Raw genomic sequence first — 27,365 nt, 5'->3', positions numbered from 1 at the left:
TAGAGCTGAAATGATCAGTTTTTTCATAAACAAATTAATCTGCAAGGACTCGATGAAATACATAATTGAGTATCATCTTGGTCTTCTGTAGTAGATGTTGAATATGTTCAGTCTATCAACAGACAAGAGAAGCAATTTGCAAACCTTACCTCGCCTTCAAGGAAACATTGATGGACATTTTTTGCCATTGTAGGATATTTTGCAGACCAAACGATTAATTCATGGCAGACAAACTGAGACTGAAACAAATTGCTCTGTTATGCAACCTGGACAAAACAACTTGACCAACTTTTTTGCCCTGCAACGATGATGCAGGATTTCATCATTAAGCCCGCCCAATCAGCGAGTTACCTGTCGGTCTGCCAGGCTCCATTTTTACTCCTCGTGGTTTGTTTGTGGCAGATCTAAATAACGAGGCTGCAAATTTAATATTTCATTTCTGGACCAGCTGAGCAGAACCACAGATGTGAACGTGACCTTAGTGGTTACATATCTGAACAAACAAAAAAAAAAGTTTCTTAAACAGGAGCTCAGTCAAAGCCATTGAACCAAACTTATTTTCATTGTCAGTCATTTAATACAAATGTATGCGCTTTTTACCCTTTGTTTTCCTTTGGGGTGTAACTAATGAGCAGCCGTGTCACAAAGTTAAGCCTGAGCTCTAATGAGACAAAAGAGAAACTCTTCATAAGTTTGCTTTTACCGCATTTAGCAGCACTCCTGTCAAATCACTGTGACGGAGCATCTTGTAACTCACCGCATCCGCCTCTTACAAACTATAAACATATTGATCATAGCGGGGCGTACACGATCACCATGCTTTTTTATGAAGTCTCCTCTGGGAGCTTTGTACAGGTATCTCTGCCTCTGTAGGGCACAAAGCCTTTCAGGTGCCTCGAGTCCTGTGGGCCTGCGATCAATGAGCGTGCTGCTTGTTTGTGCTGTAATGGCCCATTTAGAATACAACCGTCACAGCTGCCTGGACAAAGCACGGCTCGTTTGTTTGCGTGTGCTTTTTGCACCGTTTCCTCTTTTCAGCCCTTCCTTTTTTTCTTTCTTTCTTCTTTTTTTTGTGTTGCCCGTTGCCTCGCGTAAAGATTTTTATTTTTGCTCTCATTCCTCCACGTGTCTGTTGTATATCCGATCGATCTGTTTGTGTCAGCTCCCTTAATGGTCCCATCGTTTGGCACCTTCGTTAATACGCTGGATGTAATTGCCATTTTGTAAGGACCCCCAAAAAACCGAACACAAATGAGCTCCCGAATAGTTTTGATGAGATGATTTTAGAAAAGGTTAGAGTGTGTGTGTATCTCTGTGTGAGAGTGTGTATCAAATCGATTGGTAGCCCTGGGAGCGTTCTCCTACCTGCTCAAGGTGGGGATTAGTGAGAAATTCATCTAATCACTTTAAGCTGTGGAGACTCACTTTGGCTTTTCTATTGTTTTCGCTGCCGTTAAGTGGACGGTCCGTTGTGTTGGATACAATAGCAAACTTTTAAGAGTAGAGGGAATGACAATGAGGCACAGAGGAGAGGAGACGTCGGCAGGCAAAGACGTTCAACTTTGGGGAGAGAGAAAAACTTTGGGCTCATGATCAGAACACACTTGTGCTACAGTAAAGCTGCAGATAAATGCCTAGCTCAAGGGCATATTGGAGAAAATCCATGTTTGTCTGCTTTGTTTTTTGTTTGTCTGATGTGTATTGAGGTCTTTGGACAGTTTCACAATTTTTCTGCCTTGGACAGAAAGTATTTGGTAATGAAAGCTCTCGGCAGCCTGGTGTTTGGGCTGTTCTGAGTGCGGGAGCTTTGGTTTTTGAAGGACTCATTACTGTAAAGTTTTTCAAATGTAATCTGTTGCCCACTGATTCCTTTCAGCTGCATTGTATCAAGTGAACAGAAAGCGATCTTGAGGTGGATAGCGTAAAAATAAAAAAGCTCTCTCTAAAGCCATTAAGAAATCATTGCTAGAAATCACCAGGGGTAAGCGTTCGTAATTTGGAAAATGACCCTTAAAATGGTGGTTATATTTCTCTAGTCACCGTCCCCGTGTCCATTTCTGCCGCGTTACTGTTTGCACCTGTCTGTGAAAACTGCCGGGCTCCGGTGTTGTATTTGCACATTATTTCTTTTTAACTGTGGATTTTGTCTGCCATCACTTTCAGTGTAATTGTTGTTGAGGTCTTTTTTTGTGTTTCCAATGGGAGGAATGATTACAGTGTCCGCTGAAGGCCACTTCATGTTTTCAGCATGTGTGCTCACACACAGCTTCAGAATGGAACTCAAACAGCCTGTGGCTTGCGCACACTTCTACTAGTTCATCTAAAAAATAAAAAGTAAAAAAAACCCACAAAAGGCGAGAAAATCTTTAAAAATTTATTTTTTCATAGTTTAATTGAAAAGGATACATGTTTAAATATGTATTACATCTCATGTGCAGAAATTCAAGTCTTTTATGTTTTATTTTTGATGAATATGCTTTGTGAGTCATGAAAAATAAAAAATCCAGTATCTCAGATTATTAGAATTTCATTTTATTTCAAGTTGGAGTAAATTACTTTTCACACAGTGTAAACACAGTGCATCTCTCAGTCTAGTTAAGTCCTAAGAACCATCATCATGGGAAAGACTGCTGATTCAACAGGTGTCCAGATCATGATAATTAACACCCTGCACAAGGAGGATTGCCATAGGAGGTCATTGCTGAAAGGCTGGCTGTTCAGAGTTCTCTACTGAAGTATATTAATGGAAAGCTGACTGGAAAAGAAATGTGTACAAGTAACAGGGATGACTGTAGTCTTGAGAAGATTGTCAAGAACTTGGGAGCTTTCCATAGGGGGACTGAGGGTGGTTTCAGTGCATCAAGCACCAACACGCACAGTCTTGTAAGGTCTTCTGGAAAGGAGCTCCAGCTGTTGTGTTGCTAATGCCATGCCACTCATGTACCAGCGACAATATCGGCATCTTATCTGGGCTAAAGGGAAAAAGAACTGGACTCATACTTAGTTAGCATTCCTCTTTTCAGAAGAAGGTAAATTTTGGATTTCATTTTGAAGCCAAGGTCCAAGAACCTGACGGAAGAGCTGAGAGGCACATAATCCACGATTTTTGACGTCCACTATGAAGTTTCCACAACCTGTCATGATCTGGGGTACTGTGTTATCTGCTGGTGTTCTTGGCGGTTGGTCTACTGTGTTTCATTGTGTCCAAAGCCAACGCAAAATCTGCCAAGTTTTGGACAACGTTTCCATCTTCCAACAAGCTGTATGGAGATATTGCCAAAACTACTACCACATGGTTTGCTGCTCATGTTATTACTGTGCTTTACTGGCAAACCAACTGATAGGAACCCCCAAAAAACAATCTTTTGTCAAGATGAAACTAGGGCTGCACGATTAATCGTTAGAAAATCGCGATCTCGATTCATACTTATGTGCGATCTCATTTCCAAATGACAACGATTAAAAAAAAAAAAAAAAAAAAAAAAAAAGACGACGATTGTACCGCATTTTGATCCGGGACGTAATCTGCATGAAAACAAGCGCTCACTCTTCCTGCTCAACAAATGACAAGGGCGGAGCCTTATACCACGTGATACAGAAGCTGTGCCGTGTGATGCTAAAATTAGCAGGGAAAAAACAACGGAGAGCACGTCAGGGATGACGAGAAAGTGACAGGAGAAAATCCGTCCCGGTCAACCACCCAAATATCAATAACGGGAACAGCGCTTCCCTATACCCGTCGAACTCCCGCAGGCACAAAGAAATTACGGAGGCTATTACTTACCACCTGACCAAAGATATGGCTCCCATCAACACTGTGCAAAACGAGGGATTTAGGAAAATGATCAACACCCTAGACAAACGCTACACAGTGCCGTCCCGCAACTATTTTTCTATTGTTGCACTACCTGCTCTATACACGCAGTGTCCAGCAACGGTGGAGACGGAATTTCAAGCAGTACAACATTTTGCGGCAACAACAAAACGTGAGACATTTGTTGTTTTTATGTTTATTTATTGTTTTTATGTTCAATCTCAACTGTTACGAGGTTGATGTGCAGTTAACCCTTTAAAGCCGGTCGGAGCGGACACGCTCCATTTTGCGTAACTATTTTTAAATCCCGGTAGCTCTGCAATCACGTAAGCTAGCGCAATAATTTTTTTTGCATATGAAACCGGAGGAGTTGTACTTACATCTTATGCCATCAGCTTGTCCTAAGTCAGGGTTTCCTTCCACATATAGCTTTGCAAAAATTGCATAAAAAGCACTTGCAGCAACAAAAACATAATATTCCAGAAGCACGCTTTGCCGATCCGATCAGCTGTTCATAACACTTCCTACGTCCATCAACGCGAACTATCGCATGTCCCCCTTGACCTGCCAGGAACCGGAAGTGACGTCATTTTGCGGAAATATAGTTTTTTACCATCTGGCCTTATGAGCCCATACTTGTGTTTTTAAAAGTTATGTTTGACTTTGTCTTTCTGTGTCGTTTCTGGGATGCTTAGGACTCATATTGCACTGCTGGAAATAGTTTATTTTTATGCATATGCTGTTTTTTTTTGCAAATTTGCATTATAATATTTATTTTCGTTTTTCCTGCAGTATGTGAAAATTGGTGTATTTCAAAAATAAAACTATGAAGACACTTAAAATAAATTTCCTGTGGTAGGAAACTAGTTTGTGCAACTTTTTTGTATTTACAGTTTTGAGGGATAAGCCTCTTAAATTTCTCTAACTAGAAATATATCTTAAAAAAACAAAAACGATTTTCAATTTATTTGTAGTTTATTGCACTTTTTTGCAATTTATGTAATTACTATGCACTTAATACATACATATTATTAAAATCTGGGCTATAATGGTTGTATTGATGTATATCAACTTAAAATGCTCCCAAAAATGGCTCCACAGCATGTAAAAATATAATATAAGCTCTGGCGGACTTGGTTCTATGGTAGGTCTTAAAGGGTCAATAAGCGCAATAAATAGTTATACTGGAAAAGAAAATCGTGAGAGAATCGTGATCTTAATTCTAAGCCAAAAAATCGTGATTCTCATTTTATGCAAAATCGTGCAGCCCTAGATGAAACACATCAAAGCCAAAAAATACAGATGAGCTGAAGCTACTATCAAAGCATTCTGGGCTGGACTTCAGCAGAGCTACAGGCCTTGATGCACCGATGCAGTCGATTATGGTACACAAGGCCCAATAAGGTCTTCGGGGTACAAATGAAAAGACTTTTAAGGAGTTGGACATTTCTCTATTGTAGATCATTTTACACAGATGGGTGATTTTAAATTTTTTTTATTATTATCTCTTAGTGATTTTGTTTATTAATAACATTGCAGATGGACATAATGATAGATGCCACTCATGTAGAATAACACGGTCAATTTAGTGGTGTCAGTGACGCGTGGTTAAATAAATTTTTAGACTGCAGGATATGAGCTCTGTGGGATTCTCTCTGTAAAGGAGGGCAACTCTAAGAAGCGATGTTTGTTGGTTTCTTGTCAAGGTCATAGGGGCTGTATTGATTATCCACAGTTAAAAGTGCGTCACTCTCTCCGTAATAAACACCTCTGGGAGTGACTAGTTGTCATGGCCAGATGAATTTTTCAAGAAATATTGAGGTTCTCCATCTTAAACTGGCTGTTACTCAATATATAAGTGCTATGTTTAACAAAAACTATTTCTCATATAACAAGCCAGAGAAACTGAGAATGTCAAGCCACTAGACTTCAAAATTGGATTACCAAATTTGATAGTCATAGGGCTTTTTGTGTAAAATACATTTTCATGAGTGGGGAGTCAAATTAAATCCTTGGGTGAATGAGGAATCTTGAAGCTGACTTCAGAGAGCGGACCATGAAGGCCATGTAGGGCATTTGAAACTTACTGTTAGAGGGTCTTATTTAATGGAATTGCTTGACTTTTCTTCTTGTTCACTCTGTATTTCAGATGAAATATGGAGCTAGATGAGCTGCTTAACTTACTATAAAGACTACAAACCCAATTATAAAAATATCACATTGTGCTCAGAGTAACATGAAGACTCTAGGATGTCATTGTACCTGACAAAGAAATCGTTTGCTATCTATATCTCAAAGAAATTGTTTTCCTCATTTCCTAGTTAAATGTCTCTTAGCTTAGATTTAATCGATGGACGTGAGCGGCATTAAGCTTTATTGGAAAAGAAGATGGCACACGAGTAATGTATTTACACCAATTTTATTAACCATTCTTCCCAACATTCAGTAAATTTCTATAAAAGCATTTATATATTTCCATGGACTCGACCATCTTCAGGATTCACTTCCATGGGTGGAAATAATGTCAACCTTGAAGTGACTAAAAATGTAGAACCTATAGCTGTTTGAGCCTGGCTCCAAAAGCAAGTTAATCCTATGATTAACTACAGTACACAACTTTGCATTTTTAAAAAGAACGTTTGTAACCTTGAAGCCTGGAGTTCCCCCACCCCTGGTCTACAACTTTAATGAGTGGCGATATCGTATTGTAGCCTGAATTCCCCCCCATGTTTTCTAGAATAGAATCAACATGCCGATTGCTTTGAAGTCTTTTTGAGCTGGTTTTCAGCTTTGCATTGTGTTGTTGGCTTTGTGTTTATATGTAAATACTAAAAGATTGTGTGTATGGCCTCTTTTAAAGTAACAACCCCAAAACTTTCATGACAATTGGATGGAAAGCACTAGAATGGAAAGATTAGGATTTTAGATTTATGGCGCAGTGCTATTTTCCATATAGTTGAGCATCCCATCCTTACAGTGTATGGATTCAGCTTGCTGACTGACTTTAGTAGGCTTAGCTGATAAGTTAGAAATCCAATTTCTTGTCCGAATATGGTAACTCATAGCTCCAAATAACCAACATTGCTACAGACAAAATGCTAGGCTTTAAAATATGAATTGAGTCCAGAAACTGGTGGACAACATTGCAAGGGCTATATCTGTCTTTTATACGGCTGAACAGCCACCTGTGCAGAATTTTCAGGACTTGCCAGCACGCTACACTATTTATTCCCAAAGGGGTTGCCATGACATCAAAAAGAGATAGAACATTGCTAACTGGCTAGCTAGCTAGCATTAGCGTTACTAAGAAAGTTTGGTTTTACTGGTATTGTGTCTTCATGTTTCTCAGGAATGTAGTTTTTATTTATTTTAAGGTTTAGGTTTTGCGCACCTAGTTTTCTTCTTTAGGTTAGTTTCAGCTAACTATGATAGCCTTTGTTTCACACTCAACTTTTTAACCTTATTTGAGTAAAGCACTGAATGTAGCCACACTTGACTGTGTGAAAAGCACTTCTGCAATAATAATAGCAAGTATTTAGTAGCTACTTGCTATTATTACTGCCTAAGGGTGTGATTTAAGGCCCTCGATTAAATGACTTTCAGCTTTTCTAAATGGCCAGATAATTACATGGAAGCAGCATGAAATAGCACCAGAGGATATAAGGTTGTAGCTGTTGCTGGTAAGGGTAATTGACAGATTTCATCAGAATACAAGACTGCTTGTAAAATGTCCAACTTACAGTGCAGATGCAAGAAATTATTTACCATTAGCTTGTAAAGCAGTATAACCTCTCAATCTCATCCATTTTTGGAGGTCTTCATTAACAGAAAACTAGGTGTATGATTCAAATTTCCATTCAAAATTATTTTATTTTCCTTCCGTTTAACGTCTGTTGTCCTTAAAGCTGCAGTCTGTTTTATGGCCTTACTTTTGACCCAGCCTTCACTTCATATCTGAAAAAACTCTGACACCTTCACATACTCCTGTGCCGCCTCCCATCGGTCCCTTTGTGGTTTTTCCGGGGCCGTGTTGCAGTTGAGCAGACGGTGTGAGCAGTCATCTCTTTTGATGGGCCCCGGGCAGAGACCAGTGGGCACAGAACAGCTGAACCCAATCAACCTATCGATCTCGCCTGGGTTACTTGGGCGAGGCTGGCCTGGTGCACATCCTCTGCTCTAGGCTACCCTCACCTCGACACTCACCCACCCACCCTCACCCACACCCCTCTGACTCAACATCTTGAGTCTTACTTTACACTGGTTGCCAGGTTACCATGGAGACCGCTGGTCCCATTTCTCTTGTCTAAGTGCTTCTTTCAGTCAAGCTAGGGTGCTCTCCGTCTCTTTCCCCTCAGTTTTATATCTCTGTCTATCTGTCATTCCCCCTGCCTGTCTCTTTGTCTCTTGCTTGCTCCTGCTTCAGCTTATACGTGCACACAGGCTGCTTGTTACGCACATTTGGAATACATTTAGATAATACTGAGATAGTCATTACTTTCAGCAGCTTCTTCTTCAAAATGCACGCAAAATGAAACACTGTCTTCCTCATTGGAAACCTCTGCTTTCTGTCCCTGCAAGATGTCTGCATGAGGGCTTGTTAGGTAGTAACAGACTTATACTGTGTGTGTGTGTGTGTGTGTGTGTGTGTGTGTGTGTGTGTGTGTGCGCGCACCAAAAAAAAATCTATTTACTTTGGAAAATTAATGAGAGCAACATGAGTAGATTGAAATATTTGCAAATGACATGCAGTGCTTGCATATAAGGCCTCTTGAGTATGAGCAATCCCTCTGAAATAAGACCAATAGTTGGAGAAATCTCATTAATCTCATCATTGTAGCTGGGTTATTATAGTGCATGTAAACCTAAGTGACTGTTAATGATGTATTCTCCCAAATATTCTTAATGCGCTTGGCTACAACTAACAAATTGCCATCATGTGGCAGTAATTTCACTTACTGCACCCATGTCAACAGAAGGAGCACCATCTGTATTGCCAAGCTCATCTCACTCCTTTGCCTAGCCTTTTTCAGATTTACAGAGCTCTTGCTCCAACTCGTGCTGGAGCAACAGTGTAAATCTGATTTAAAAATATATACATATATATTGAAGCTATAAATGGGTTATGTTTATCCTTTTTTTTTTTTCCATCAGCACTTTTTAACTTTTCTGGGTCTAATGTAGAAATAATATCCTGAAAGAAAGGGGGAAAAAAACACTCCCGCATTAGAACTTTATAGATTTTAGAGGTGCATGGTGAGACATATTGATTTACCTGCCCCCTTCCCTCCCCCCTATCAATTTCACCAAAGCTATTGCAATCACACGTAGGCATACACACTTAGCACCCCCGTTCCCCTCCAAAACTACTCCAAATACTGCACACCCCCGTAACCCCTGCCAAGCGATACTGTGCTGTTTAATTGCTCTCTCAAATCAAATCAATAACAGTGAGGTATGTGTTGGGTGGGGGCAAAAAATAAAATAAAAAAATCAATTGTTGCAGCTTCACGGCCGAGTCAGAACGCGAGAAGCAGGAGTGGATTGAAGCGGTGAAAGAATCGATTGCCGAGACACTCTACGACTATGAAGTGGCAGAGAAGATCTGGTTTAAAGAGGCCAATAGAAGCTGCGCCGACTGCCGCGCGCCGCAGCCGGAGTGGGCGTCGGTCAATCTGGGTGTGGTCATCTGTAAGAAATGCGCAGGTAAGGAACACAGGTATGCTTCTCTGCTTCTTGTGCAGACACACACATGCTGGATGGAGGTGGGCATGCTGCTGATAATAAACATAATGTACATGAATGTTTTTCAGAGTCACATTTTTGTGCCAATGAAAGCCGCCCGTCAACAGGGTTAATTTAAAAGCTGCGATTCCTCATCTATGAGGATGGATCCTTGGATTATTATATTTAAGCAGCTGAATGATGAAAACACATAAAAATGTTTTCTATGGCTGTGAATCAAATAATCTTTAAATTTTTTCTGGGAAATATGATGGAAACAAGCCCTGGGCCTTGTAATATTTGTCAGCTAATGCAACAACTACTGCAGATTAATGGCAACACCCTATGTTAGGTATGTTTGCCAATAACTAATTGTTTAATTGCAGACATATCAGTAGCACGGTGGTTTTAACCCCTATTAGTTATTGTAGAGTAATAATTTAAATACTGCGTATCAGTAGCAGATGTGGAAGTTGTTATAAATTAATTATGATTAAAAGTCTTTCTAAGGCCTTAGTGAGGCCCCTTAAATGCTCACTGGTTTGTTAGGCCTACAAACCAGTGAGAAACCTTCACTCACTTGGGAAACAACTATATTCCTTGACCAGTTGGCGAGTGGTCGTTGGAGGTTGCTGGCAATCTGTAGGTGAAACTGCTAAACGAAAACCTCATTGAAATTGCTTAAATGAAAAAAAAATCAAATTAAAAACGATTTATCTAAATACTTCTTATAAATAAAGTTAAATGAGCTTGTTGAATTGAACTCTTATAATGTAGAGTTCTGCAATAAAGTAATGACGACTTTAATAGATGCTTTAAAATGGTTAATAAGCAGCCGGTGTGCTTTTTACTATCCTTAAAGTTGACTGTTTATCTGGACGTAGCATTTTCAGTGGGAGAAAACATACACATGTGCAACCATTCATGTGTGTTTGGGGGGAATCACAAGTTTGCACTATGTGGCTATAAAAGCTCACAAGCAAGGCACAAAGCAAACCAGCTGGAAATGCCAGCAGAATATTATTTCCTCTGGAGTCATAACTTATGGAAAGAAAAAAAATAAACACCACACCGCGTGTAAAAAGTTATGACTGATGCTCAGAGACGTGCCAAATTAAAAAGGGATGCATGTTAGTGCTCGGCTCCTCTCTGTGCATGTGTGGTCTGATGTGTGTGCCTGTCTGAGCGTGTGCTCTGACCAGGAGGCTCTTTTGGAATAAGATCTCAGGTGATAAGCCACATATGGGAGTTGGCGTCTGGCCTCTGGCCTCTCTAATCTGTTTGGCTATACTGGATGGCTCAGATGAAATGACAACAAAGATTAAGCCACAGGCGAGAACTTGGGGGATCCCGAACTCCTTCTTGACCCGCTAAACATGATTAGAGAGACGTGGCAGCCATGCTTGATGTGCAGGGATATCTTGTTGGTGTGTAGGTGTTTTTCTTTATTTTTTTTATTTGTGTGTGCATGCCTATACACCCCATCTTCCCGCTCCAGATTTCTCCCAGAGTCATGCAATTTAATGCAATTCTTCACCTCACCTGTGCAAAGCCTGTGTAATTGGTACACATCAGATATCCAACATCTCCTTTCAAACAGCCTTAAATGATTTCATTTGCTGAGGTGTTTAATATTACATTTTGTCGGCACGCCAGGAGCAGGAGGGGTGGATATTTGCTACGAGGGAAGCTGTCCTCACACTGTGCTCTATTTTAAATTGGGCTGTGGTCCATTTGGAATACCAGTGACTGCTCATGCTTTTAATTAGCGATCTGCTTTATTGTCATGCACAATAAAGAGAAATGCTGAACAAGAGGAAGAGGAAAGAAGTAATGAGGAGGCTAATGGTAAAAATGATCCCAGATTGGCTTTTCGTCTTTTCATGCTAAGACTGAATGGATTTTAATATTCTTCAGCTTCAGTCTTTGATATGAACAGCTTAAAACTGCAGTATTTTCTCTGTGTTTACATACACTTTAAGAATTGATAGGGTCTGTTATATTCAGAGAGTATTAAATTAATAATAGTGATTTTTTTCTCTGTTCATTAATATTTACAGTGTTATCTAATCACAAATGCAGTAATACATGCATTTGTTCAAAGATGTTTTTGGATACTGTCCGCGTCTACCTTGAACACTTTGTAAGATAACCTTGCCCGGTCTTCTAATTATCTTTGAATTTTTTTATTTAAAAAAAAAAAACAACAAAAAACTTTTATTTCTAAAGTAATCTAAGGAGCTTGGATAGAAGATGCCTGGACTACTTTAAGTTTCTTGAAGGCGTTTCATCTGAGAAGCTTCTTTGGTTCTAAGAGTTCTCCAGCTCTAGTTGGAGTTGTATCTTTAGAGGGCCGTTGACTCACATGTGCTGTATCTAATGAGCCATGGTGAGAAAAAGGGTGCGGGTCATTATCAGCAGAGGTTTGGGGTAAAACCATTGCGGGACCTTACCTCGCCCTATCATGTGACTTATTGAGATGAACTGACACATGATGTGAGTGGTTGTAGAGGCGTCTTGGAAGGGATCTCAAAACTGGATTGTAGGTGGCAGACAGTTGGTGTCGTAAGCCACCCCCTCTGTTCAAGGATGACCGTTCACTGTGCACATGGATGGCTTCTTTCACTCCTCTTTCAAACCATCTGTCTTCGATGTCCTAAATGGGAACATTGACATCCTTGAAAGAGTGTCCTTTATCCTTTAGATGTAGACGTACAGCTGAGTCTTGTCCTGTGGAGGTGGCTCTTCTATGTTGTGCCATGCCTTTATGAAGTGGCTGTTTGGTCTCTCCAATCTTGAGTTCTGAGCTCTCCTCGCTGCACTGCACACACTACGTTGTTTAGTTTGTGTTTGGGAGTTTTGTCCTTGGGATGACCCATTTTTTGTCTGAGTCTATGGCTGTGTCTGATATACACTGGGGATGTCGTGCTTGGAGAAAATTCTCCTGAGTTTCTCTGATAAACCTGCTACATAAGGAATGACAGTATTCTGTTTGTCCTTCTGATTCGCCCTAGTTGGTGTCTGACCTTGTTTACTGGGCATCTTTTCTGATTTGATGAAAGCCCAATCAAGATAACCACATATTTTAAGAGTTTTCTCTACGTGTATGTTCCTTTTCTTTCCCTTCAAGCTTAGAGGGAACGTTTTATGCCCTGTGTTGCGGGGTCTTGATTACTCCAAGTTTAAGAGTAGGTACTGGTCTTCTGGTAAACTTCAATGTTGAGGTTTCCATTCTCCTCAGTGAGCGCAGCACAGTCCAGAAATGAGAAACTGTTATCCTTTGTATCTTCCCTGGTGAACTTTGTTTCTGTCCACTGAGTTGATGTGAGAAGTGAAGGTTATTACTTCTTGGGTAGTTTGGTCATTTGGTTTTAGAACTAAAGAAGGTTCTCAGATGAGAGGTGAAACTTAAAATCCAGTCACTTTTCTTTCCAGGCTCCTTAGATCACCATGACCTGACGACTGAGAAGCTACACAGACCTATTTCTCAAGTATATTTTAGCTGTTGTTTTCTCAACAGGATCTGACTGATCTTACTAAAATATTTTTATTTGTTTGTTAAAAAGTTGGTAAAAACTATTAGTAACTGTCTGGGGTTTCCTTTCTTTTTTAAATAACGTCTTAATATTACTAACCCATTTAAATCCTGATAACACTTACCTGATGCGTTATTTATGCTGTGTAACTATAGCAGCTAGCTGTCTGGTAATTCAAGTTACTGAACTAAACCTTATCCGTGTTTTGAGCATTGGTGCAGTTGTCTGATAAACAGCATGGCTTACTGTCTGATTAAATGAGCTAACACCCTTCCAAGATGTCAGGCCACATCTTGAGTGTATTTCATGTAATTTGTCTGTATTTTTGTATGTGCAATGCACCCATACACTACAGATGTAATAACTTAGCAATCCACTTTTTCCTCTACCTCCAAAAGCTCAAGGTAATATTATGCAAAATGCTAAGATCAAGGCTTCTTGATGGTTGTGTATGACTCACTTTGCTGATGTCACGGTGACCATGCCCCGATTTTACAGGCTTCAGGTCAATCCCACATTTCTCTCTTATTTTATTTCCTCATTAAATTAACTCACCTCTCCATCTATGCACTCATTTCTTTGTGTCCTTATGCTTACTACTCAAGACGGCTGCCATAGGAAATGACAGTGCTTCAAAGACCTTATGCTGTGCTTCACACATATAATGCAATAAACTTCTTTAACCCAAGATGCAACTTGTAGGCATGTCCACTGGCAACAGTTGCCATGGCAATGTGAAATTACAGGGTTCATTGTCTTGCTCTGCTTCCTCATGAGTTGTCACTGAGTGAAGGGGTCGAGAGGGGAAGGAGGGGGAATCCACACAAGCACACAAGGTTGAAAAAGTACTCCGTGTGATGTGGATGGAGTCACCGGGAAAGTTTTTAATTGGGGGTGAAGTCCTTGGTGGGTTGAGCATTAATTTTTTTATTTATTTAAATTTTTTGTGTGAAAGCTGCAGTGATGGGAATGCCTTTTTGTGTGTTGTTTTTTTTCCACCGGAAATATGAAGACATTTACAGCAGCCTATTTATATGAGACGATCTCACTGTATACCTGGCGGCACATGCACATGCACGATTCTTTCAGCTTCATTACCCTTACACAAGTGAAAATGGTCCTGTGGTGTTGCAAAGGCTCTGTGGATGTAGCATGGCAATACTCTGCTGCAAGCACCCCGAATAAAATAGTTTCACTCCTTCACAGGGACAGACTCTTACTCTTTGGCCTTCATTTGTCAAGTTGGACTTCTGATCTCCAAGACTGTTATTATCCCTGACATTTCAGTGTATTTTTCGAGATTGGGAAGAAAACAGATTTAAATGTAACCCTAGACCCCACTGCTGTATCCACCCTCAATATGTGTAGAGAATAAAAAAATAAATTGTCTTAATGGCAGGGAAGAAGGTTATCTTTTCTTTTCTTTTTTGTCTTTTGGGTCTAATGCTACAGTCACACTAAGGAAAAGAGTGGTTGGAGTCTGCGGCATGACCAGAATTAGTGCATTTGTGTAAAATGAACTTCCAATCTCACTTCCTTTGAAATGATTGTAACCACTCGTAGTCAGATATAATTTTCGAAGACACTTTGGTGCACAATGGAGATGATGATAAAGCAGCAATAAGGTGGACTCAGCTTGGTGTCAGGATGTGGTTGAATAGGGCTAAGTTGGCAATTAGAAGAAATCTGTTTGCATTAACAAATTGATTCACTGTTATAAATCAGTGAAAATTGCAAATCTGTTTTGCATTTCCAAAAGGATGAACTCTGAATGAACAAAGTTCAGTTCAGTTCAGTAAATCTCTGCAACCTGTCCAAGGGTATACCTTGGACAGGTTGCAGAGATTCACATCAACTTTGTTCATTCAGAGTTCAGCCAGAACTTCGTAGACCTGAAACAGAAGTTCTGACATTCCTTTAAAAACAGTGACGTAGTTGCTGAAGGCTGCTGATTTAATTGCATAGTTACTAGGAATATAACCAGAGTACAACCAGCTAAGTCACAAGTTGAACTTATTTTTAGATTGAGTGTATTGTGTTGGAAATCTATCAGTCAGTCCAAGCTGCACTGCAATCGTTTGGAGACAAGTTGCCTTCCGTCACTCGACCCATGCAACCGACCTTTTAATCTAAAGTGATCGCCCAGAGGTCAACCACTGAGTGACCAGTTGGTTGCCACAACTACTTGTAGTTAGTCGCCAAATGCTAAAACATTCCAAGCAATTACCAGGAAAAAGCAGATTGTTCTTAATGGCAAAGAGGTTACCAGTCAATTTTAAGTCTATTGTGACTGAGCTACAACTTAAGAAACATTTCATCTGCTATAAAGAGGAATCATCTTATTAGGATAAAGGTCACTCTTTCAAGGATGTCAATGTTCCCATAGGTATTGTTATTGCACTAATTTGATTGAATCAATCTAAGCGGCAAACTAAGGCCCTGATTTGATCAGATTTATTGATTTGCCAAGTAAAACAAGAACAGAGGTGTGTGATATCTCCTAGAAAGATATTTGAAGTTTGACATGTTTATAGATCTGAGTTTGTTGAACTAATAATATTGTTTAAATAATACATTGGATCATCTTTACGCAGGCTTTCTTAATAGGGTAAGACATTTATGTTCAACTCCTAACCTTAATTATAACTTCAGATAGAGTGTGGATTTTAAATTAACATCACATTTAATTTTGATATACTTGATATTGATGAAGTCCCTGATCTGACTTCACCAAATTAACTAAAAGGGAAACATTTAGTTACCCGCTTTTTCATGCCAGAAGACGCTTCCAATAGTGAGATACCGAATGAGGTTTGAAAGTGAACATGGCGTTCCACAGGATTTAACACTGGGTCCACTAACGTTTGGATGACGTAGCATACGTCGCGTTTGTGACCACTTTAAAACTCCCCTATGAAACTGCATGTGAAGTGACATTTAAAATGAAATGACTTCAGAGTTCATAGTTATTGGTGCTGATGAGGAAAGATGTCTATAAATCTTAGAGGTAGTATAAATGTGGTTCTGTCTAGATGCCCATGAAAGAAAGCGTATAGACTCAAAACTGCTGTGACAGGAAGGGTGGCACCGTCCTTTTGTCTCTAATGAATGCACCAACTGATCACATCAAGCCTGACCAAAATGAGACGTGTCTTGGCATATCAGATTCAAAATCCAGTCTGGGAGTAATTAGACCTGTCAGTTATGTGTCCTGGTGAGTGATAATTTTTTTTATGAATGGCACACGGCTTAATAATAAAAATACATGCAGGGTAGTGCTACTATGCCTATGTAAGTAATGCAAATATTGACTAGTTATAAAAAATGACTTCCTAGTTAGCTTTTGTAAAAAGAAATCTCTTAAGTGGCTTATAACTCAGACTTCTCCCACTTGTGTTCTCTTGAACTGTGTCAATATAGCTTTTCACAGCTCATAGCCCCTCATTTTCATTTACAGCTGCTCTACTAGCGAATAGAAGACGGTAATGAGATCATGCCAAATCTAAATATAAAATTATCCGCCATTACACACAGGGCAATAATTCACATTCACACATACAGCATGTTTCTGTCTAATGTATTATGCATGTGTGCTCTGTCTTTGGCCATAAGCAACCCCAGAAGCCTCTCGTTCACCCAAATAAACAGGCCGACCAACAAACACAATGAATTACTCATGATTCATTAGCAATTAATGGCCCTCGTTCTCTGCTTTCATTTCCAATTAGGAGAGCTGAGGGGACTAAATATGTCTGTTGTGAGTGAGCGAACGAGCTCGCAGTCATGCTCTGTTTCTCCATCTTGTAACTGCCTGTTTATTGTTTATTCCATCACCAGCATTTGGTGTGTGTTTCAGCACGCCGAGGAGAACACTGTGCATATATGTAAATCGTTATTTTTGCTATTTAATGTGACGTTTTCAGGAACAAAAATGTAGCCTGAGAGAGCCTTGTGAACCCAATGGGGAAATGAATGTGTGAGTCTGTTTGTGTGGCTGTGCGCTAATATTGATGACCGTGTCTTCATGTGTGCCAGGACAGCACCGCTCTCTCGGGCCAAGTATTTCTAAAGTGCGGAGCCTGAAGTTGGACAGCAGTGTCTGGAGCAATGAACTAGTGGAGGTAAATGACATGTGTGTTACTCCTGTCTTTACCTAATCCCATTATATGAAAGCGTATCCATTGTACTAGAACTAATCTAAAAGACTGGGAAGATGCTTGACAGTTCCGCAATGATGATCAATGGTCATTTCAAATCACAGTAATACCTCTGCAAATAATTCTCATCCAAACGTGTCACTTTGTACATGTTTTGCAACCCCTTAGCTCTTTCTGGAAGTGGGGAACAAGAATGCTAACAGTTTCTGGGCTGCTAATCTCCCCCTGGAGGAGGATCTCTACAGAGAGGCTTCTGCAGAGCAGCGGGCCACATTTATCCGCAGGAAATACAGGGAAAGGAAGTACACGAGTGTCCTGGAGGGCTTTAATGACCTGGAGCATCTAAACAAGGTACAGAAATGATGGATTTCATTTATTTCATTTATTTATTCATAAAGCACGTTTAATAACAACAGGGAGCTGACCAAAGTGCTGTACAGCGTAACAGTTAAACAATGACAGAAAATTAAAAGAAAATTAGGATAGAAGAATAAGAATAAGAACTCTCATACAGTTTCGAAAGCCAGAGTAAAAAAATATGTTTTAAGATGCGATTTAAAAAGAGTAACAGTTGGGGCCTTTCTAATGTGGAGAGGTAGATCATTCCACATTTTCGGTGCCACAACCGCAAATGCCCGATCTCCTCTATGAACCATCCTAGACTTATGTAAGGTAAGTAGCAGGTGATCGCTTGATCGAAGGGCTCTAGAGCAGCGGTCCTCAACCCCCGGGCCACGGACCGGAGTCATTTGGTACCGGGCTGCGAGAGTGAGACTCGGGTGTGAAATGTATGGTTTTCAGGGTTTTTATTGGTTTTAGTGTTATTTTGTTATCGTTTTTTTCATTAACTCTGTTTTCCTGGGTCTTTTCACGTGTGTTATGAATAAATCTTATTTTTTTCGGTACCGGTACTAGTTTTATTTTGTTGTATTTATCCGCGACACATTAAAGGCCGGTCCGTGAAAATATTGTCCGGCACAAACCGGTCCGTGGCGCAAAAAAGGTTGGGGACCGCTGTACTAGAGGGCGTATAAAGCTGCAATAGGTCAGACAAATAGTCCGGTGCCTGGCCAATTAGCACTTTATAAGTCAAAAGTAAGATTTTGAATTTAATTCTAAAACGCACTGGAAGCCAATGAAGGGAAGCAAGCACCGGAGTAATATGTTGGTGTTTCTTCACACAAGTCAAAAGGCGAGCTGCAGCATTCTGTACAAGTTGGAGCCGGGCCACCCATATGGAAAAGAAATAGTAAAAACATATATGATTTACTCATGAAAGTGGCCACTTTCTCATTACTTTCATATATTTTTTTAGTAAGTATACAAAACATACAAGTTTCATTATATAATTTTTCAAGGGATCTTATATGTGTTTTCACTCTTGTATGCTTTTCATACAAGTTTCATACAAGACAGATAAAAACTTTATAAGATTTATATATATCTTTTCCATATGGGCAAGCTGGACTGACTGACACCCACATATAGTGAATTGCAGTAATCCAGTTGAGATAAAACAAACGCATGAATTGCTCGTTCCAAATTTCTAAAAGATAAAAAAGATCTCACTTTGGATAGGAGCCTTAATTTAAAAAAGGACTGCTGGACAACTGAATTAATTTGTTTCTCAAATGTAAGTTTGCTATCCAAGGAAACCCCCAGGTTTTTTACATGCGTTTTAACAGCACATGTTAGGTTGCATAAGTCCAAATCAGGGGCATTGAAATTACAGCTCAGTCCAAAAATAATTACCTCAGTTTTATCCTGGTTGAAGGTAAGAAAATTTGAGGCCATCCAGGTTTTAACTTCATCAAGACATTTGACTAGCGATTCCATGGGCGTGGAGGTGTTTCTATTAAACTGAAGATAAATCTGGGTGTCGTCGGCATATGAGTGAAAGCAGATGTTATGCTTCCTAAAGATTAGGCCTAGGGGCAACATGTAGATTGAAAAAAGAATTGGGCCTAATACGGAACCCTGCGGGACACCACAAGTAAAAGGAGCTGGGGAAGAAATAAAATCATCAAGGCTCACGGAAAAAGTCCTCTCGGAGAGGTACGACCTAAACCATTCCAAGGGGATACCTTTGATACCACATTGCTCCAAACGGGAGATCAGAATGCTGTGGTCAACAGTATCAAAGGCTGCAGTTAAGTCTAGGAGCAGGAGCACAGCTGGGTCTCCTGAGTCAGTGATTAATAAAATATCATTAAGTATTTTATGTATGGATGTACTGGAGCAAAAGAAGCACCAACTGAAACTGAAGCTATAGAAGTCATGTTCTGAGGTGTAGTGGCAGTCATAAATAAATGACTTCATGAACGGTTTTCTGTGAAGAAGAGTTCAGCTGATATGCCAGTTTACTGACATTACCGCTATTGGTGTTGGTGTGTTTGTAGGCTGCACTGTCTACACTATCTGCAGTGGTAGTACTGTGCAAAAGTCTTGAGCCACACCTCAATTCTTTGTATTGCGTCCAAGGAACCCAGCACTCTTGAGCAGCAGTAGTTGGACACTGGCTGCTTTTTCATACATTTTTACTGAAAATTGTATCTTTAGGCACTTTGTTAAAAGTCAGTAACTTAATGAGTTGGTGGCTAAATAAAAAACCGAGAGAATTATAAGGGGAGTGTCCAGAGTCATTAGTTAAGCATGGCGGTGTTGGAGATCTTGTCAAAATTTAAGGAATTATGAGCACAGAAATGTACCATCAGATTTTGATTCGCCACATAATACGTTTGCTTGACAACAGCTTCATTTTCCAGCTTGACCATGATCTCACACACACTCCCAGTGCAGTAAAAGCATACTTGGATAGAAAAACACTCAGTGAAACACTATCAGTCTTTGATTAGTCTCCCCAGAGCCCGGACCTCAACGTTATTGAAGCAGTGTAGGATCATCTTGACAGAGAACCGAACAAACGGCAGAAACATCCAAAGAAGAGCTCTGAATGCCCTTCAAGACGCGCAGAGAACTATTCCTGAAGTCTGCTTAAAGAAATGACAAGAAAGCTTGACTAAGAGAGTTCAGACTGTGTTGAAGAATAAAGGCGGTAAAACCAAATATAACTTTCTGTACACTGTATAAAGTCTGTTTTTGACTTATATCTTTGTACATCATCTAATAAATCACTTCCCCTATTTCCCCATTTCCCTGGCAAAATATAAAGAAACTAGAGGTGGCACAAGACGTTTGTACAGTACTGTATTTGTTGTATCTGTGCTGACTCAGTGTCTTAGTGGTAAGTTGGTAACTCTATCCATCCCTTTTCTTAACCACTTCTCCATTTCAGAGTTGTGAAAGGGCTGGAGCCTACCCCAGCTGCCATACTGCAAAAGGCCGAGTATACCTTGGACAGGTTGCCAGTCTGTCACAGATGCTTATTAGTTTGTTTATGAATTTTCCAGCAATATAATCTTACAATGATGTCATCATGTACAGAATATAAGCTGATGTCCCACTTTCTGAAGTTCTAACAGCCTAAAAATCACCATCAGCCACAGAAATCAAGTATTGATCGTACTCTGCAAGGAAATAGAAGAGACTTCTTCTGACTCCTCTAACCACTTTAAACAGATTAGAACATCTAACAGTACTCTGTGTATGTGACTTGATGGATTTTGTCTGCCTTTCTAAGCTGAACAAATGTGGCGAAGGTACAGCAGGTCCACAGCCGACTACCCTCATAGTCCTGAGCATATAGCAATGCCCTTAACATTAAAGCTGCCATTGACTTTGTCTTTAGGCAAAGACACGTATGCTACACCAATAACCACATTGCTCTGTTGACTTGTGGCTTCTGTCTTAAGTCTGCAGTCACTCTACCTGCCAGTTTTAAGTTTTCCACATCAAAAATGCCAGGTTAAATATTAGCACCAGTCAGCATATGTTTACAGGAAACAATTATCCTTTTCTGTAATGTTGTTCCCCCAAGATAAATGTGTAAAATAGAGTCCTCCCCACTGCATAATGTAAGTAAAACATAAAAAAAACACAACCCTTGCAGACCTTCAGTGTAATATTTCTCTGTCTGCTTAGCTAAGTAATTTTAATTAATGATGGGCAGTGATAGCAGGAGTTCCCCGAGCATGAAATCTGTTTTATAGCTTCGTTTGTACCTTTAAGGAAAAGTGCACATGGTACACTCCATAAGCTAAATCCACTAAACTTGAGAAAGCCCATATTTTCCTGACCTTTTGACCATTGGTAAATCCGCACTTTAAGCCTAAAGATGCCAAAGGAGAAGTCTTATCGATCTCAAGTATAGGCATGTTGGTGCTTAGGCCTTGGGGTTTAGGGTTTATTGCTGCTGTAAAAAAAGATAAAAAGGAGAGGGTCTGCTTTTTCTGGCCTCCTTTTAAGAGCTCTAAGCAGTGAAGCAGTTTCCACCGGCATCAGCATTTACGCAGATCAGCCCCCTTGTATTGTTTTCCTGCACCGAAAGAGGGGAAATGGAAATGTAGACAGGGGGAATGAGGCGAGAAAGTAAGGAAGAGATATACTACAACAGAAACGCTTGGGTTGGTTTTATTACGACTTTGCCAGCTTTCGCGCGAGCGTGCGCTTTGGGGTGTGCGGCGTGTACATGCGTGTGAACATGTGTGCTCCTTCACTTGAGATGTGTGAATTTGCTGTTCTAGTGGGAGCTCTTTGCAGGCGGGTGCAGGAGGGGAAGTGTAACACAGACGGAGTGCAGCACCCCGAAAGAGTCAAGCCACTGGAGAGGTAGGGGCGTTTTAGTGTGTGAGTGCACGAGGGATGAATGCAGGGAAGGGCTGGAAGTGGCCTTGACACACTTGAAGTGTCATGGAGGCACATATAGAATACGATACATGCAGCTAGGTCTATCAGTACGTGGACATTAACACAATTCTAGACTTTATTTACTGCAAAGGACTTTTATTCAAGTATTAAAAACAATCCTTATATTGTAAATGAAGCTGGTGTGTCCAGTTATTCTTGGGTACTTATAAAACTGGGGTTTGTTTAACCACTTAAATTAAAACTGAAAGCCTGAACATCAATCACATGTTAATTCTTTCATTTAAAATCTACTGTGGTGACCTGCAGATGTAAAATATGTGCGCCAAAGTGCACTAAAACACTAAAAAGTCTTCAAAGCAACTCTATACATCTCCACACAAACTAATGAATCACAAACAACGTGTTTAAAAAAAAGAGACCAAAAAAACCCAGTATTTTTAACATAAACAAGGACACTGAGTCTAATCTCATCGGACACGCTGTTCCACTTCTGTGTCACATTTACTTACTGTAACACAAGCGCGAATATGAAATAATGAAAGCTATATAAAACCTTTTTCCTCTGGGACTCCTCTCGGGACAAAGACAATAATACTAGCAGTTTCCTTGTTGACATTCAAGCAGTTTTTCTGAAATCATGCGATGGCATTTCAACAGGTTTTATGGGGCTCAGGGGTCACGAGATTTACTCAGCGCATGCCGCAAATCACCGTTTAAAGCGTCATTTCAGGTAATGAAGTAAAGGTAGTGATTTATAGGTGACTGCGTCAATATGTTCGCTTACATAATCCCAGCAGTGTGTGTTGCGATGGGATTCTTTTTGTTTGCAACCCATCATTTTTTCCCCCTTCATTTAATGTGTACTCTTCATCCCGCTCCCTCTCTTTCTCAGTCCCATTTCCCCTCCATTAGAAGCTCATATCCTAGTGACCTCCACTAACTCTCCGCAGACCACATGACCTAGAGAGTGCGGTGTCAAAGGAGCTTCTTATATCATTACACACCCTCGCACACACGCACACCCTAACCCTCTTGTGGCCACGGTAATTGCTATGACACGGAAGGTCATTTCCAGAGACGACACAGAATAAGGCCAAGTTGCAAGGGACTATTTTGCCATAATCTGACCCCATCTTCCGTGTGCGGGAAAAAGACAGAGGCGCGCGCGTGTGTGCACGTGCTAAAGTAATTATAATTTTTTAAAATCTTTCTTCACATTAATTTTCGGTTATTGTGCTACTGATGAAGATATCTATTTTTTTTGGCACAGCTCTGGGAACACGCATATTTGAACATCTTTATCTCAGTGCAGGGCCTTTGTGTGGGTGGCCAGGTTATATCGACGGGTACTTTTGTTTGTGCGTGTATATGCACAAGCCTCGGCGTGCCTCACTTTCGGATGGATATTGCTTGTTTGTGGCGGATCGATGCAGCCTACTGACTCGGCTCAAAGCCCAGTGAAAGGAAAGGTTGTTCGTTGAAATTCCGCTATTTGCCACTCGACTCCTCCGTTGATCCCCTTTGTTGAGGGTCATCGTGCACGGTGTCACATCAATCGACTGGACAGATTGAAATAGACAGAAAATATTTACCCTGCTCAGACTGTATTCTTCAGACTCTTTTATCTTGCTTATCTTAGCGGGATCACGAAGTATGTCTGCATGGCCAGACACCACACTCGCTCTATAACGATGTCTTTCTTCATCTTATAGGCGCTGTTAAAGGTGGAATGTAAAGAAGAGTGTATAGAGGAAATGTATTTATTTACCTTCCCTGCTTACGTGAAACCAGTGCGGCGTTACCTTACACCGCATTTAGTTTGATGTCAGCAAGGTCTAAAGAATATCGAGTCTGTATTTAAATGAAGGTTAAGGCTTCACAAGAGGAGATGGGAAGAAAAAGTGAAACTCACAGGAATTAGTTTTAACTGCCTCCTTCTGTTTAACCTCTTAGTGGCTTTTAGATACTTTTCTTTAAAGTGCAATACGTTAAATAAGTTGCCTTAAAAGGTGTTGGTATTGTTTTAGAATGGAGTGTAATAGAATCCTAAGTGAGGCTGCTTTTGCTTTTCTGTCAGGCTTTAGTTAATCTCTTGAAACCACCCGTGTTGATGTCCTCCATCACTAGACACCGCAACTGTTACCAATCAGACGTTATTATGATCTGCTGAAGAAGCTACATTGTTTTGGCTTGATGGAGCAACCAAGCCACTGATCCCCGGCCGTGTCTTGTACTGGTGGACTGGAGAGGGAACATCACAAGCTACGTGCCAGGAAGCATCAGCGGAGAAAGGAAGCCCAGCTGGCTGGCTCTCCTAATAATATTCTCTCGAGTGGTCGCTTGTCAAAAGCCTCCAGCTATCGTCGCATTTACTTTTTTGTTCATTCTCTGCCTGTCGTTCAACAGGGTTGACAAGAAGTCACAGTCATGGTCTATATACGAAAATATCTGGGCAGCAGTACTACTGCTTCTCATGCTTGACCAGGGCCAGACTGGATGCTACACTGACTCACTATCCCACCTTGAGGTATTACTTGAGTGTCCGGGCCAGTGTAGCTACGGTTTCTCTGCATCGAAGTAGGAAATATTTCTTTGATATAATGGTCCTGCTTTGTATTGTTATGAAGCAGGGTTATGTTTATATGCATTTTATTCTTATAAAGAAAAGAACAAAACCATCAGTGACAACACTGTTTTTCTGTTGTGTATAGTGTAGTCGTTTACACATTGGCTTGGCCAGTGAGACACAAATCCCTTTGGCGTTTCGTGAGGAGTGGTTTAGCAGCTTAAAACTTTTCCAAATATTATTCAGTATATAACTTTAAGATTCTCTTAGGTAGTGCAAAAAAAAAAACTCCAAATGACACAACATGGTTAGGTTGTCTGTTGTGCTGCACTTCTGGTGACTTTGCAACATATTTTGATTAATGTGGCAGCTAAGGTGGTTACAAGCTACTTGCTAGTAGCTAAGTGGCATTAACATGTGCAGTAGCCAGGTTAACATCTATAATAACTGCTGGGGGCATTTTTATTCAGCCAATCAGAAAAGGTCTGCTTAAAGAAGCGAGTGGCTTTAAAAGGGGAGGAGCTAAAAACGTTGCGGTTGAACTGAGAGGCTGCATTTAATTTTGTTTTCTTTTTAAATCTATTTGTTGACTAAAAACAAAAACGTTTTCGGTAGAAATAAATAGAATTTCATGCCACACACCCCACAGTTTCAGTCAGTGATGGTACACTGGAACAGTATACAAGGTGAATGTTGGATGAATAAGAAACAGAATGTTGGCATCAATAAACTCTTCTGTGGTTGTCCGTCCATCCATCCATCCATCCATCCATCCATCCTTCCTTCCTTCCTTCCTTATAGTTTTCCTCTGCAGTAGCTTTGTGTCTCTTAGTTGGAGAACCCTGCTCATTATTGAAGTTTCATAGTGACTGGTGGAGGCGTACAAATGTATAAAATTCATGGAAAAACCAACCTCACTCTGTTCCACCAGAACCGCTTCAGTCTGCCTCGGCATTGATTCTGTAGGTCTCTCTTGCGTTGCTGGAGTGATGAGACACCTTTCCTCCAAAGGATACTCCTTATGTGTCATTTTGATAGTGATGGAAAGCTCCCATGTGTGTTGAGTTCTGGTGATGAGAAAGCCGTGACATCATTTTCATAATTACCAAACCATTCGGAGACCTCTTGTGTCCCCTCGATGAGTCCTGAAAAAGACCATTTCCAACAGGATAGAAAAGGTTAATCAGAGGATCAAGGTGATCACCCGGAACAACTGTGTATTGATTCGCGCTGACCCTCACTCTAAAGGAGGGCATCGAGGGTGCTCAAACAGAGCAACAGATCTTCCTGAGAGGAGGGGTCAAGGATTTTCCTTTAATTATTACCCGCCTGCACACTGCACTCTTTGTTTAGGCTCATCCTGAACGTTTAATACATGCTCTGTTTATCCATGCACAGATTACATGGCTGTATTTATCAGCTTCTGATTCATATATATATATATATACATATTCCATGCTTGGTTTGTTTTCCTGCAGGAAATTCACTCTATCTTGCTTCATCGCAGCCTGCTGCTGTTCTTTTGTACTTTTAGCTCACTTCGTTGTGTTTCATGTCTTTATTCCCACATTTCTCTTTGTGAAAATTGTTAGTTTCATTATATTTAATATGGCCCATTTGTCCTCTCCTTATTTGCTATATTCCTTTTTTTTTAGCTCAGGGTTTTGAGCTTTAATGATTCCCACTGGGAGTATTAAAGTTTGATCGCATTTTAACTTCTCTTTTGAGATCAGCGGGTGGAACTCAATTCGTAACTTTATGTGGTTTTCTGACGCCGCTTTATAGACTCTTTGTCCTCTATCAACCTGGCAATCGCGCATACACGTACGCAGCAACACCACGCTGCTCCTCCTACACAGAGAAGTGAAGCCATACTTACATTTCCAGAGATTTTTTTCACTGTCTCTATGTCTGTTTTTTTTTTTTCTTTTAAGGCATTAATCCAGCTACAGAAAGCTACTTAGAAATCCAATGAGCTGCTGCTCCACTTCTTCATTCTTTTATTAGGCTATCACAGCAGGAAATGGAAAGTGGCAGGTGGACATCCATAAATGAGATTTGCGACCACTAAAAATGAGCCTCGGGAATCTGATTCACAAACACGCCGAAACTGCAAATAAAATGTGAGCGAAACTCGCAAATAAGCTCATCACGGGCCCTTGTATCTTCTTTTATGTGTGAAGGCGCTGTGTGCAGCTGTGGTGTCCTCTGATGTGCTGCAGACCATGGCGCTCGTGTTCAGCGGGGCAGATGTTATGTGCGCCACCGGGGATCCAACCTACTCCACCCCGTACCTCTTGGCTCAGCGCGCTGGCCAGAAGCTGCAGATGGAGTTCCTGCACCAGAACAAACTGTGCGGTAAGCAACTTTGTTACTGTCTCCTCTCACTTTGAAGCATCCGAAAAGCGCGTTTCCGCTGCGCATACTCGTTTTGCTTCATTAACGAAGGCAACGGGAGTTGTACTCGGAAACTTTTCCGTGGTCAGTGTTCAACACAGTTGAGGTGCCAAGGCAACAGAAAGAATAACTCATGTATTCTTTTGGCCGAGTTAAAAAAAAAAAAAAAGAAAAGAAAAAAGCTGCCACGTTCTCATAAATCTGTGAAAAGGCCTTTAAACCAGGTGTGCAAGTTGGACTTTTACAACCATCAGCACCACATATATTCTGCCCCTATCCCTTCTACTTTAACAAGCCAATCATGTTTAAAGCCCATACTCACCGCTGTGCCGCCACGTTCATAAAAGCACAGAGGGAGTTTTTATTTTTTCCCTCCCTCTCCGCCGTGAATAGGAAATAAAGACAGA

General features: G+C 40.5%; 1 protein-coding gene across 2 annotated transcripts in view; it reads left to right on the top strand.

The window, feature by feature from the left end:
• Window positions 1–27,365, top strand: part of arap2 (ArfGAP with RhoGAP domain, ankyrin repeat and PH domain 2) — a 175,820-nt gene that overhangs the window by 71,272 nt on the left and 77,183 nt on the right. For both annotated transcript variants that reach the window (XM_024806350.2, XM_076881779.1), the window contains exons 10-13: window positions 9,318–9,517; window positions 17,107–17,192; window positions 17,397–17,579; window positions 26,745–26,919. In XM_024806350.2, the coding sequence (XP_024662118.2) occupies window positions 9,318–9,517; window positions 17,107–17,192; window positions 17,397–17,579; window positions 26,745–26,919 (644 nt within the window). The remainder of the gene's footprint in view (window positions 1–9,317; window positions 9,518–17,106; window positions 17,193–17,396; window positions 17,580–26,744; window positions 26,920–27,365) is intronic.

This window comes from Maylandia zebra, linkage group LG3, assembly GCF_041146795.1.
Source record: "Maylandia zebra isolate NMK-2024a linkage group LG3, Mzebra_GT3a, whole genome shotgun sequence".
Taxonomy (NCBI): Eukaryota; Metazoa; Chordata; class Actinopteri; order Cichliformes; family Cichlidae; genus Maylandia; species Maylandia zebra.
The sequence above is the reverse complement of the archived record's forward strand: the minus strand, read 5'-3'. Positions and strand labels throughout refer to the sequence as shown.